This window comes from Alosa alosa, chromosome 5, assembly GCF_017589495.1.
Source record: "Alosa alosa isolate M-15738 ecotype Scorff River chromosome 5, AALO_Geno_1.1, whole genome shotgun sequence".
Classification (NCBI taxonomy): domain Eukaryota; kingdom Metazoa; phylum Chordata; class Actinopteri; order Clupeiformes; family Clupeidae; genus Alosa; species Alosa alosa.
In genome coordinates, this window is record NC_063193.1 from 3,192,253 (window position 1) to 3,206,137 (window position 13,885).

General features: G+C 40.7%; 1 protein-coding gene across 1 annotated transcript in view; it reads left to right on the top strand.

Annotated features, from left to right (window-relative positions):
- The window catches only part of LOC125294510 (coiled-coil domain-containing protein 60-like), a 48,301-nt gene that overhangs the window by 10,649 nt on the left and 23,767 nt on the right, over positions 1-13,885 (top strand). Inside the window, exons 2-3 of the mRNA XM_048243334.1 lie at positions 4,253-4,333; positions 9,261-9,337. Of these exons, the coding sequence (XP_048099291.1) occupies positions 4,253-4,333; positions 9,261-9,337 (158 nt within the window). The remainder of the gene's footprint in view (positions 1-4,252; positions 4,334-9,260; positions 9,338-13,885) is intronic.

The following is a 13,885-nucleotide window of genomic DNA, read 5'->3' on the forward strand; positions in this document are numbered from 1 at the left end:
GACTAAGATACCTTTAGTTTTCTTTTGACTAAAACTGACTAAGACTAAGATACCTTTAGTTTTCTTTTGACTAAAACTGACTAAGACTAAGATACCTTTAGTTTTCTTTTGACTAAAACTGACTAAGACTAAGATACCTTTAGTTTTCTTTTGACTAAAACTGACTAAGACTAAGATACCTTTAGTTTTCTTTTGACTAAAACTGACTAAGACTAAGATACCTTTAGTTTTCTTTTGTGACTGATTGAAGGAGGCGTGGCAAATTCCGTCACGCTCCTCCCGAACTTCCGTTTGTAAAACGCCATTAAAAAGCCACCTGTGGGGCATGTGGCCACTATTTTGCATTTTCATTGGTTAGTTGTCCAGTTCTTAAAGAGGTATTTACTTCTTTTAGGGATGTCTCATTTTATTTCCACAAGGCAAAATAGGCTATGTTGCCTACAGGCAACACCCTACCATAGAGGGTTAAGTCGACCAACTGGGTAGGAATAAAAAAAAATCTGCTTGAGATGGCCAGTGGTACTATAATGTTTGCACTTGCAGCCGGTTGATGCATTCACATTTGACATGATGAAACGACCAGGGGTGATGCATTTTTTTCTTTTTTTCCCTTTCTTTCTTTGAACTCTTGTGGCCTTTCTGGGTCACTCCTTGGCGACATGTGATGTGTTGGCGAAGTCTCATTTTATGGCAGCTTGTCTCGCTTTCATTCATCACTGGAGCAGCTACTGCTGCACAGAGATCAGTCTCACTCTGCCCCCAATGCTCCTTTCGCGTTTATTCCACATAAACGTTGGACACAGAACGGATTAATGATGCATGCGGTGTCAGAAAACAATGCGCCACACACACACACACACACACAGAGAGGGAGAGAGAGAGAGGTTGATGTTGAGGCCTCACCAATATTATAACTTTGCAAGTATTAGAAGTTGATGCCATCACAAGCTTTTAAACTGCATGATTTGCTTATGAGCCATAGACATGGAAAGAAACTACAGTTTTGCAGTGAAATATGCAAAGGACAGTGGGGTTTTAGGGTGATCCTAGAATGATGGCAAGAAGAACATTGGTTGAGGGTTTTGAGGGTGAGGTGCTGGAGTACAAAAAAAGTCAACGTGTAAAGATAAATGTGCAGCCCTGAAGGGAAGATACAGCCTGCTGTGCCTTCAGTGTCTGTACACCGCACCGTTGGAACAGTCTACCACATGTCCTCAAATCAGTATCAATAACCATTGAGCCTGTGGGAACTGTGGATGGAGATCCTATTTGTATTATGTCTGTATATCTGTCTTTGTCTGGAGATATCAGCTGTAGTTGGTGTTGGAACCACCTTTTCTCGTTCTTTTATTGTAAAGCACTTTGGATGTACAGTAAATGTGCTATATAAATGTAATTTACTTACTTACTTACTTACTATACAAAAGTTACACTCCCACCGGATTTTGTGATGCTACTCAGCAATTAATGAACCAAAATTTAAGAACAACATGTCAGTTTGTTTGTGCCTACATGTACTTAAATGGTAACACAAAATGGTCTGGTGAAATTACATCTTTATATGATTTTAGTTACAGAAAATGATCATAACTTTTTTTTTTACCATAAAAGTCATCATCAAACATGCCTTTCTCAAAATATAACATAAAAAACTCATATAGAAGTGTTTATATGCTTATATACTTTCCTATAATATGACCAAAGATTTTGTGACTGACAAGTTTTGACGTAGGCCTACTTCTAAGACATATAAGTTTCATAACAAGTCATGGTAACAAAATTACATGGGTAACAGAATTACAAATGTTCCTATTGTTAAAACAAGATGTAATTGTGTAAATTGTTCCCACAAAGTAGATGTGCCGCATAGCGGTACAAAATATGACCACACACTCTCTCCGTAAAAATAAATCACGCCTGCCTATTTTCTCTATCTTCTGCTCCTGCAACTCATGCTATGTCTATGTAAGTGTGTTTGTGTGTGTGTGGGGGTATTAAAGTGTAATTCCAGCTAAAATTGACCCAAGGGTCTTTTTCTGCATTAAAATACATCAAATAAACCGTGGAGGCAGTCATTTTTGTTGATCATTCACTACAGAGCTTGGCCTGGAATATGCTATAGCCCCAAATCGCTGTGGAAACAGTGGATTAGCTAAGGGTAGTAAGCTAAACACTTTCCAAATAGCATTTTTTTAACCAGTAATATTGTTCAAAATAGCACCAAACCTCGTCAGTAGCTTGCTTAGGGTCTCTACACATAAAACGAAGCACCAACAACCTAGTTAGCGAACCTGGAGTTTATTACAGAAGACTGTTAAGAACACTTACCAACTGTCCCCCTACCAGCACCGCAGTCCGGAGAAATCCTTTGGTCACCTCTATTAACGATTTACGGCTCCCACTGACTTTCATTCAACACATGTAAACAAAGGGCGAGCCGTAAATAGACACATTCGATTTGGCTTATCACCATGATTTGACTGTTCAATCAACGTACTATTTTCCATGACATTACTGAGGCCTCAGTGAAGGCTTTGGAGGGAAAGGCTTGGAATGAAGCTTCACAGAAACCAAAATGTGTTTGAATATGATCTGTTTTCTCCCCTCACTGTTCGTTCACTCTGTTTAAAAGCATTCCACTGTTTCACTGGTAAAAAGTAACTTGCACTTATTTTAAAAGATAGGCAATAAAATTAACTTCTTGCATATATTTAACCATCTGGTGAAGCAAAAAACCCTTGTGTGTGTGGATCAGTGCTTGCCAGCCTCCTCCTGCATATAGCTTTTAAAGCAGGTCTGGATTGAAGACTCACCAGCGACACGATGTGCCAGGCCTCATGAAGGTGAAGCGTGCCCCCAGATTCAGGCATTTAACGGAGACAGAGACGGAGAAGAGGCTGGGCCTCTGCAGTTTGTCTCCCCTCAAGCAAATTCAGCTGGAGGAAGACGATGGGAACTTTATAAAACAATTATGCCCATACTGCTTGCTCGAGGAGGCCCACTGGCGGACCCTAAAAAAGCAATAACACACACGTGGGATATTGGCACCCAATACATTAAGGGATAGGCGCTGTCAAAGTGGAATATTAATGCTGGTTGATGTAGAACTCATCAGAGTCGCTGGGGTTCTCTGTCTGCTGAGGTAGACAGTTTTTGCTCAGCGGGTGCCAACATGGAGCAGATTGGATCTGACACGTTCGGATGAAAAGTCTTGTATTCTGTAAGTTCCTGCATGTGTTGGCTTGGCTTGTACAACTCACTTCCCTGACCTGTCTTTCTAGGTGTTCTTCCGCAAAAAAGGCAGAGTAAATGTTTAACTCATGAGTTGATGGTTGTGTTTTTATGCTGTTTGAACCTTTGGAAGTTATTGAAGCAACTGTCACCTAGAATGCTCCCTTTGGCCTGTTCAGGGCGACATTGGAGGGCCACATAAATCACAGAGAGTCGACTAAGCAAGTCCCACTATAGCTCCTGTGAAAAGGTTTCATAAGATCAAGAACTCATTCTAGTAAATGTCACTGCCCGCAGCCCGCATACTGTTAATATTTGCATTCATAAATTTGTATGGGACCGCAGCCCCGTGGAATACTGTGGTAAACAAATAGGCATGTGGTACGGGGCTGTTTGGAAGCAGAACGATGGGGAAAAGGCTTTCGGAGCAAGTGAAGTGAAAAACTCTGTGGTGTCTGGGCCTAACGCGAGCAGATTTACTGCAAATGAGATCATCCATCAAGGAGGGGTGGGGGGGTTGCGCAGAGGCTGGAGCACAAGGGCAAGAGCTAGGCGATTCTGGGGGGGGGGGTGGGGGTATAGGGCGTCTCGCTGCCAAAAACATCCGGCGTGAAAAATGAGAGGTTTGTCAGCTTAAGGCTCTCGCTCTCCTGCGGCATTCTGTGATGAAACTCATTGCAGGTCCCCTATGAGAGACTGTGTATGGAAAACACCTCTCTGGCTGCCTTCATGTTCCCCAGACTATACAGAATAAATCCAACCTCTTCATGGACTCTATTGAAAGTGTAAACAAAACTCTCTAAATGACATACAAGCACAGTTTTCATAGTATTTGAATGCTATGTTCTGATTGACAGTGTTTAATTGTCTCACATCAGTTGATATAATTTGTATGATTTTCATAACTTTTTGTGTGCTTTTCCCTTTTGTCCACAACATCTATTTGATTTATTTGTCACTATTTAATTTTATGTTATTTATTTTCATCTCTTTTGTGCGTCTTTTCCTCTTGTGTCCACAGGCACTCCAAGAGACGCCCGTGTCATCTAAGACGGGGCCTGTGAGCTCCTCCGCCAACCTCGTCTCCACAAATGCATTGATGGTGTGGTCCTCAGTCACACAGCACATAACCTGCTTCAGATATGACTAATGCGATAGGCCTGTGAATGCTTTCAATAATTTTTGATTCTATTGCTTGTGTTGCTTGAAACTTTATTAATTTTTGATTCTATTATTTGTGTAGCTTGAACTTTTATTAATAATTAACTATGTTAGTCTGGACATACATTTCACACATGTCTGTTCACTGATGATTCTTCACAAACCCCAAACTCAGGGTAAAGTAAGACTAGATGAATGTGATCTGGACTTTGTATAGGAAGGTCATCGTGTAAGAGATGGTCTAGAACAGTGTTTCCTAAACTTTTTTTCTGGGGACCCACTTTTTAAAAATGACAGACCATCGCGACCCATTTCACTTCAGATCTAACATGCAACCACCAATATTGTTTTAGGCCACAGGTTCTCAAACTTTTCTATGCCCCCCACCCCCTCTATGCGTCTATGCTTTAATTGGAAAGTTGAATCTGCATTTAGTTAAATGTTGTTTGTAGGCCTTATACTAAGGCTGTGTATTGATGTTGTGACCGGCTATGTTGTAAGAATAGAACAGGGGCTTTTGCGTAATAGTCAAAAGATAATGCGCCTTTACTGTAGCCTAGTAGAGTTTGCGAGGTGGAAAACAAGAGGAAATAATAGTGTTTAAAATGCCGAGTGACGTCTGGGGGTCACTGAGCAAGAACCGCTCTAGAAGGCCCAAGTTCTTGCTCAGTGACCCCCAGACGTCACTCGACCCCTTGTGTGGTCATTTCCTGTGGGCTAACTCAGCCTTGACTTGACTCCTCGGAGTCCCATGGCCTCACTGGGTGGCATCGTTCACATGATCTGACCGCTGCGGGATCGGAATGTGCCGTAACTCCGTAATTAAATGCTGTCGATTGATTTCCTCATGAGGTGCAATTTCCTCAGGCCCTGTCAAATTCTAAAGGAGATGTTTAAGACTGGCTCGGAGCCAGTGAGGTCACCTCGTGGGCCTGGCAGGCACACTAGCCTCCTCTTCTGAAAATGTTTTTACTGTTTACACACATTTTCAGATTTTCAGATTTTTATTTTTTTTAATCTACACACAAAACCTACAATTGCTCACTCAGAATGCCTTAAAATCTCTTCAGCAAAATGACACACAACATTCGAAGAGAAGTTATGGCGATCTGCTGTGGGAACTTCAGTTGTAGACCTAAGGCAACTTTCCTCCATGCGGCAGCAGGGACCTCTCCCTTACGATGCTGCCTAGCACCCCTCCCTCTTGCCTGACAAATTGGATAGGCTGGTGTGAAGTTGTTGGGTTGGTCCTGTTCTCTTCAAGCCTCCTGTTCGCTTCAATGACCTCTGCTAGCTTCTGCAGGACGCGGTCATGGCACCACCCGTAACAGCCCTGGGTCAGTGCAGTCTTACAGCCGGAGAGGATGTGTTGTAGGCTGGGACTCTGGTGGCCACAAAGTTGTGCTGTGCTGACTAGTGTGTAAGCAATATTGAAACCAATTTTCCCCCAAATAATTTGCTGTCAATACAGTATTTTACAGCCAACAAGAAAAAAGGAAGCAAAATACTATGACCAGCAGATATACATGGATTTTTGAAAAAGCTGATTTTGCCAAAGACAGAAATTACTGATTACTATCAAATTACCTTGCTTTTTACAAAGAAAATATATTACTGTGCTTGGGGTGGGGGGTGGGAGGGGCAGTTGGGCATGTATATTTATAGGCCTATAGACCCTTTAAACTGCAGAAACAAACATACTGTATGCGTTCCTAGGCATTTCCGGAGGCACAGAAAGGAACATTGAGCTAATGGTGACAAACGACAAGTTTTACATAGTCTATTCATAGGCCTATACTAAGGCAATGATTGGATGGTGTTCAGTAAAGTAATGAGTGTTTGTAGCCTGGAGATTCCAGACCCTGGTAATCTAGAAAGATTACAGTTTTTTTCAACTGCTTACACACTAAATCTTTGCCTGTCACACAATTTTCTAAACATGTCTTCCAAACATCATAACCCCACACCAAATCTGTAAAACCATACACTGATTTTCAGTGTTTGACTCAGTTTTCAATTTACTAAAACACATTTTGCAAAACACCACACAAAATGTTCTACTTAACACACAAAAATCTAACAGGAAGTATCTTGATTTCATTTTTCAAACACAACCCATTAAAATAGCACACTAAATCACCAGTGCTTCACTCAAAAATTAAAAATTCAAATATGCTTTATTGGCATGACAAATAAGACATTCGTATTGCCAAAGCAGTCATACAAAGTATAGAGGGAACATGAATAAGACACAGAAATAAAACTAGGTGTCTATGTGTACACATAGATATAGGTGTACACTATATCACAGTATAACAATAACAACACAGAAACATAATAATATATAATGGTACACATACATATACATGCACACATGCATACAGTACACATACACACACATATACATACACACACACATATATACATACATATATACTGTATGCATATATGCACAGATCAGCACACCTTTAGAACAGGACAATATAGAGATACGAATATAAATATAAATAAATGAAATAAAATAAAATTAATTTATGCTGGAGTCTCTCAGCTTATGACGGTGTGTAATGTATCTTGCTGCTAGAGGGGCTGAATGTCCCTCTCCTGAGAGGATAGCCAGTTTTTCATGTGTGCCCATGGTTTCAAACTTTGGATAATATGTTTTAAAGCTAGGGAAAGATGCATCTCTTATGTCTTTATATTTATCACAGTGAAGAAGAAATGGCTCCTCTGTTTCAACCTTCCCTGTCTGGCAGTGACCACATATTCTTTCCTCTTTGGGCAGCCAGGTTTTCCTGTGCCTGCCTGTTTCCACTGTAAGATTGTGGTCACTTAGCCTGTACTTGGTCAGGATTTGCCTCTGCTTCGTATCTCGATGTTCCAAATACTGTTCTTTTGCTTGTTTGATGACATTTTTGACACTAATTGCTGATTTGGATGTTGTATATTAGTGTTTGTTATGGAGTTAGTGAGCTTCAGTACCAGTTGGCACAAGGGGCTCTTATCAGGGTTCAGTTCCTGGGTTTTTAGGGCCTCAAAATGGAGTGTATTTTTCGAACTTGATTTTAAGTGCATCCAGAATTTTAGTGCTCGTTTTTGGATAGGTATTGCCAATGGGTAACGGCCTAATTCTGCCCTACATGCATTGTTTGGTGTTTTTGTTTGGACTATATCGATATACTATAAGTATATATCGACAGAATTCTGCATGTAGGGCTTCTGTTGGATGCTTGTCCCATGCAGTGTAGTTATGCATGCTGAGTGGACCCCACACTTCACTTCCATACAGCGCAATAGGCTGTATTATGCTGTCGATTACCACAAAGCACTCTCTCTCTTCACATGTGTAAACACTCATTACTTTACGGAACACCATCCAATCATTGCCTTAGGCCAATGAATAGATATACCGTATTCTATGGTATGGACCCCTTTCAATCTGGCCCTAGAGGATTTACGGTTGAAATGTTCAGAACCAATGCAGATACTTTGAAAGGAAAATTTAAGTAATCGGACTTTAGCTTACAGTAATGTTCTACAAAAAGTAAAACTTGTCTTTTTTACTATATTTTTGTGTCTCCCCAAGTTACCATTACCATTACCCCCCCCCCTCACACACACACACACACTTTGGAAAAAACGTAATTACAGTACTATCAAAAGTAATTTGATAGTAGTCAGTCATTTCCGTCTTAGGCAAAATCAGCTTTTTCAGAACTCCATGTACATCTGGTGGTCATTGTATTGCTTTGTTCTTGTTGTATTACTGTATACTGTATACTGTATTCGCAACAGCAAATTATTTGGGAAAAATCACTAATTGTGGTTTCAATATTGCTAGCATTTTTACTGTGTATTTCAACTTCTCTCTGTAGATACTGTAACTTTCACTCTTGTATGGGAATGCATATATAAAGCCTATGAAAGACAGAAGAGCGTTTTTTTTTGTTTTGAGCAACAGTGTGTACATGATGTATCCAAAATGTCATATTATGACAAAAGTGTTTGTAATGTGAGGCGAATGTTTGCTTTAAAGATGTGTTTATGACATTTTGAATGTTGTGTGTCATTTTGCTGGAGATTTGAGGCATTTTGCATTTTGTGTGAGCAATTGTGGGTTTTGTGTGTGGAGTTCTGAAAAATAGACACAGAGTTTTGAAAATGTGTGTTAAACAGTTGTAAAAAAACTGTTGGTCTGGCCATGACTAATGTAATGGCCCAACTCGAGGGGCGGCACCAAGCATGCATTTGAAAATCTCACTACACGCAATTGGATAACACCAAGACCAGTGTTTACTGACTGATTCGTTGCAGCACTGTCATCATCTGTTTAGCTCGCCTCTGGCCTGACTATATCAGATACACCGATGTGATTGGTTCCTCGCGATGCAAGGGATAAAAGTAATGTGCATCATTACTCATTGCCAGAGTGTCTCGCAAAGACAATTCAAATTGTGCTCTCGTGAGAACTCTGGATTTCCAGGGTAGTGTTTGTACATTAAGGACTGAGTGTGAATAGGTGATGTATAAGTAAGTGTGCCATTTTGATAGATTGTGTTTGAAAAACGAAAGCAAGTTACTTCCTGTTAGATTTTTGTGTGTTAGGTAGAAAATTGTGTGTGGTATTTAGCAAAATGTATTTTAGGAAATTGAACACTAAGTCAAACACTGAGAATTAGTGTATGGTTTTGCAGATTTGGTGTGGGGTTATGGTGTTGGAAAGACATGTTTAGAAATGTGTGTGTCAAGCAAGCATTTTGTGTGTAAGCAGTTGAAAAAAACTTTTAGCGCTACAGTAAAGAGAGGTAAAGTGAAGAACATTGATTCATGTGCTTTAGGAAATCCAATGTACAGATTTTTTTTTCCAGAGCTCGTCATTTCATGTCCCACAGACCCGAAGTAGAGAAGATATTGTCAACCTTAAGCAACACCTGGCACAAACAAGGTGAGAGCAGCATTCTGCTGCATTCTGATTTTGACCACATACATGTTTACATATGCATCAACACACTCAAAACAGGGAGGTACAAATTTAGTTAATAAGGGTCATAAGTCTTAGCTCAGTATCTGGAGGGAAATAATGTCTCGCTCATTGATTGTGTGATTGCACATGTGGGATTTGGTGCTGAAGCTGCAAATGGCAACAGAATAAAAGCAAGATTTTAAGACTGGGATTACATGAAAGACACAAAAAACCAACAGTGTGTTCTAAGCCATCCCGAACACCATAGAAATTACATTACTGTCCTCCAGGGTCAAGGATAGTAGTCATCCTTCTTCAAGTTGTCAGTTCATCATGGAGTAGAAGTAGTTGTTTTCTGTGAAAACATTACATGTATGGAGGTTTTTCATGCGTTTTTGTTCCCTAAAAGTAATACTGCCAGTTTCACCTTTCAAACTCAATTTACTGTGCTCACTAGTTTATCAGTAACTCCTGCAGTCAAGAGAAGCTGAAAAAAGGGAAAGGGAGAGGGGGCAGTAATAATGGCTATCTGTTCCAATGTTGTGTCTTCCCTCTGAGGAGTAGACGAGCTGGACAGAAACTGGAACACCATATAGATTGCGTTATCATTGCAATGTTGCAATAGGTCTACCACAATAATTTTTGTCTGTGTACACACTAAAAAAGAAGGAACACAGTACCTCATCACTTGAACTGAGCACTCTTTCTAATCTGACCAGATCCTGATCCTGCAACAACTAGCTCAAGATATAGCAACATATTATTTCTGTATTATTTCTAACCCTTTTGCTGCTTGCTTTCCATTGAGCATTGGTGTACCCCTGAAGTCAGTCGATTATTCATCCTGTAAATGCTATTGTAAAAACAATTGTTTCAGACTTCACACTTCACACCCTCTCTTGTCTGTGTGCTAACTGCCCTAAGAGAGAAATGCATTTGCGTGCTGCTAGCACAACCGCTAGATGAGCTGAGGGTCACCCTGCCTGGCGCTGGTGTAGCCAGTGTGTTCATCAGGAGTTGGCTGCTCTTGTAAATGCATTTGTCTCTGCGACCTACACCCAAGCCCTCGTTTGAGTTAATGGCTCTATGGCTAAGTGAAACGTATTAAAGTGCCAATGGCATGATTTTCAGATGAGATGAGAAGCTTGCCTCTGTGTGTGTATGTGTGTTCAGTTCACCCACTAAGCTGCCTGTATGGAGCTTTAGCTCCGGGTGATATTTGACTGGCCTGGTGCTTGGTCACAATCTACCAGATGAGCATCATTTCCTTTTCTTTTTTTTCCACTCGCAGTGGGGGGGTTTTTAGCCACCTCCTGCCTGTGGAAAAACACGGAGCATGGCGAAAAATCAGCTGTGGCATTTAGTGCGACAGGCTGGAACCCCATGGCCCACTCCAGGGGCGTCTTGTCAAATAGCAGCGTGGCTCCTCTCAGAAGGCTGACATTTCCAACAGACCCCTCTCAGGCCCCTCTGATGGATGTCTGATTTGAATGATTAATTATTTATCTATCAGGGGGACTACGGAGAAGGAAGAGGAGGGAAGCGTGGCATTTTCTAGAAGCTAATCGAGAAGCTCTCGTCCCTCTCTCTGAATGTGAAGTAGTGTTGGGACCGCAGTCTCTTTCACTGGGTAAACACACAGTGACAGATACCCTTGCTGTTTGCCATTCAGGACCACTTTGGGCTCAGACCAACTGTCACATCTCTTGTTGTTGTCGACCTGTGCTGGTGGTGGCTGTAAGTTCTCTGCCACGGTTATGAAAGCGCTTTGCTGGTGAGCTTAAAGGTTACTCAAGTAATTTCACTTCAGTGTAATCCTGGGTGATTTGTTGACTATGAGCAGGTGTGTGGTTGAAAGATACCGTCTTGGCAAAAAGGTCCCATCCAAGGCATCCAAACTAGTTTGTTCCATGCCTTACTAACACTGTAGCTAGAATTTTGGTAGAGAAGTTGTCCGTGGGATTTAGTGATTGAGTGAACTGATGTGGGTTAGCATAGTACTGCACCAATGCCTGCACAGGAAGGCTACACTCAGGGGTTTTCAGGGGCTAAATCAAACATCTGATGCAAGCAGTGTCTGAATTGTTTGTTGAAGCCCATGGTTATGATGTAGTCACAGAGTATGTGTAACTTTGCATTGTGATTACAGGCTGACCAATTTGGGTTTTCCATCTCTTCTTTCTCGCCACATTGTCGCAATTTCATACATCATCAATAATACACTTGAAATCTCGTCACATTTTCAGGCCACATGGCCAGAGTGTACTGTAAGCATGTGAGTAGATGCTATAGGAAAATCTAGCGTGATCTATCTCTTGTATAGATCTACTGAAACATAATTAAATCTGCATGTGGAGTATACACATGTATCACACATGAATAGAAAAAAATATTAGTTCTTCTCACAGGTCCCCTCCTGTAAAATGTGTTTTCCATTCTTTTCATATACGTATGTGTTTCTCCCAATATGCCTGAAGTGCTCAGTCTGCCAATATGTTTACCTTTAGCCCTAAACTGTCATAGCTTGTGGTTATAGTAGTTAGCAATAACATTTAGCATCCAGTGCTCTCATCAAAATTGAATTGAGACTCTGTTCTCTGATATCTAAATGTGGAACAGCTTTGACTATGATGGCCATTTTGAATGGCGATGAATGAAGACCCAGTCAAGCCAATGGTAGGAAAGATCAGGAACAGAGTTTTATTTACAATGATGCACATCAAAGGAGAGACACCATGACTTGACCTAAAGACCCACCAGCTGCTCTAACTAGACAAGGAAATAGTTAGAGTAGTATCCTTCCAGGCTGACAAGAGATGGCGTTGGTGATCCCATCTTACGTGGACCACACTGAATCAAACAATGATTAGTGCCAACCTGGCAGCCCAGAGCAGATCACTACTGACGCAGGGGATGCACCCATGCAGAGCAGTGAAACACTGCAAAACCATAATATTCCCTCTTATCTCTAAACACATAGTCACACACATATACACAGGGACAGTACAGGAGCAGAATGAAATAAAAACAGTCATCTCATATGTGTAAGAACAGAAACATCAGGACATAAATTACTTGTTTACTTTATTTACTATAGGAATATAAAAATCATAATTTCTTATTCCAATACGCTCAACTAATATTACATTACGGTTGCAAAGGTGTTGTTATAAGGGGATCATTTCACTGTTCACTGTCCACACAAGAAATTAGCTGCATTGACAGTGTTGCCTGGCGACCAGTATCAAGATCAACTGTAAGCTACTGAAAATATTTTACAGCCATGAAGGGGGCATATGTCAAGTGTGTGTGTTTGTAGGTACCTCATAGTCTTTAGATATTTGATTACAATAGCACTGTTTTCATTGGTTATAAATTATTGTTACAAAGATGTTGGAAAGCTTTCACTTAAAAGAAGCAAATCAGAGAAATGCAGAGACTGTGTTTCAATAGAGATACTATTGGCCTTGGAGACTGGATCAGCCAAACTCTAGAACAATGAGCTATTTACAAGTCAACACACACACATACACGCTCACACACATAATTCAGAGTATCGTATCACATAACAACCCCTTGGAGATGAAAGTCTTGAGTAGCTTAGTGCCTCTCCGTATTGTTGAGATGTAAAGTAGAATGGGGTGGTGTGAGACCAGGGGAGCCATACTTCACGTGCACCCCCTTGCTGTGACCCGTTCACTCTCCAAAGCAGAGAAGTACTTGCATGATTAAGGAACACAGTGATGAATTGCTTTCTTAATGCTGCAGCATAGTCAAATGATCTCTCTGACATACGCCAGTGTGGGATTTTTTCTCTCTCTATCTGTGCAGTAATGTAAGGTAATTATGCATGCAATCTACGAAAGCATGCAGCCACATTCTGAGAAAGGATGCGGAGTGGAGCTAAATTGCTGTAATGAAGTAATTAATCTGTTGTTGTCAGGCTTTGCACTGCACAATTCTTAGTCCGGGATATTTTTTAAAGCACTTTGCCGTGTGTGTGTGTTTTAAGACCTTATTTGTTGTCTGTATATTTGTGGATTCACATTTGCATGTGACTCAGGTAGGTGCAGACGTTTCACTTGCAAAGGTTCTGCTCTTTTAAAGATGTGACTAGATAATTTATGAAGCGTACATAATGTGTACACGTAAATACACAGGTGTGTGTGTGTGTGTGTGTGTGTGTGTGTGTGTGTGTGTGTGTGAAAAAGACCATCTGGTCTTTCTTTCCTATTAAAACTTTCATAGCACAAATGTGGCTAGAGAGAACCTTTAAAGTTAGCTAGCTAAGTGAAGCAGGTGTGTTAGTGAGAAGTATGCAAATTTGTTCCATAAATTCATTCAAGTAAGCATTGATTCAGCATTGATTTGCATTAATATTCATGCATTTACCCAACACGCCATGACCTACTGCATAAGAGTGTGTTTGAAACAGTCTCTTTTTGTGGAGGCCCATCATTACATGGCCTACCTTTATGCTACAGTGTTTGTTCATTACCTCTTGGGGGCATAGGCTACAATTTGGACTAT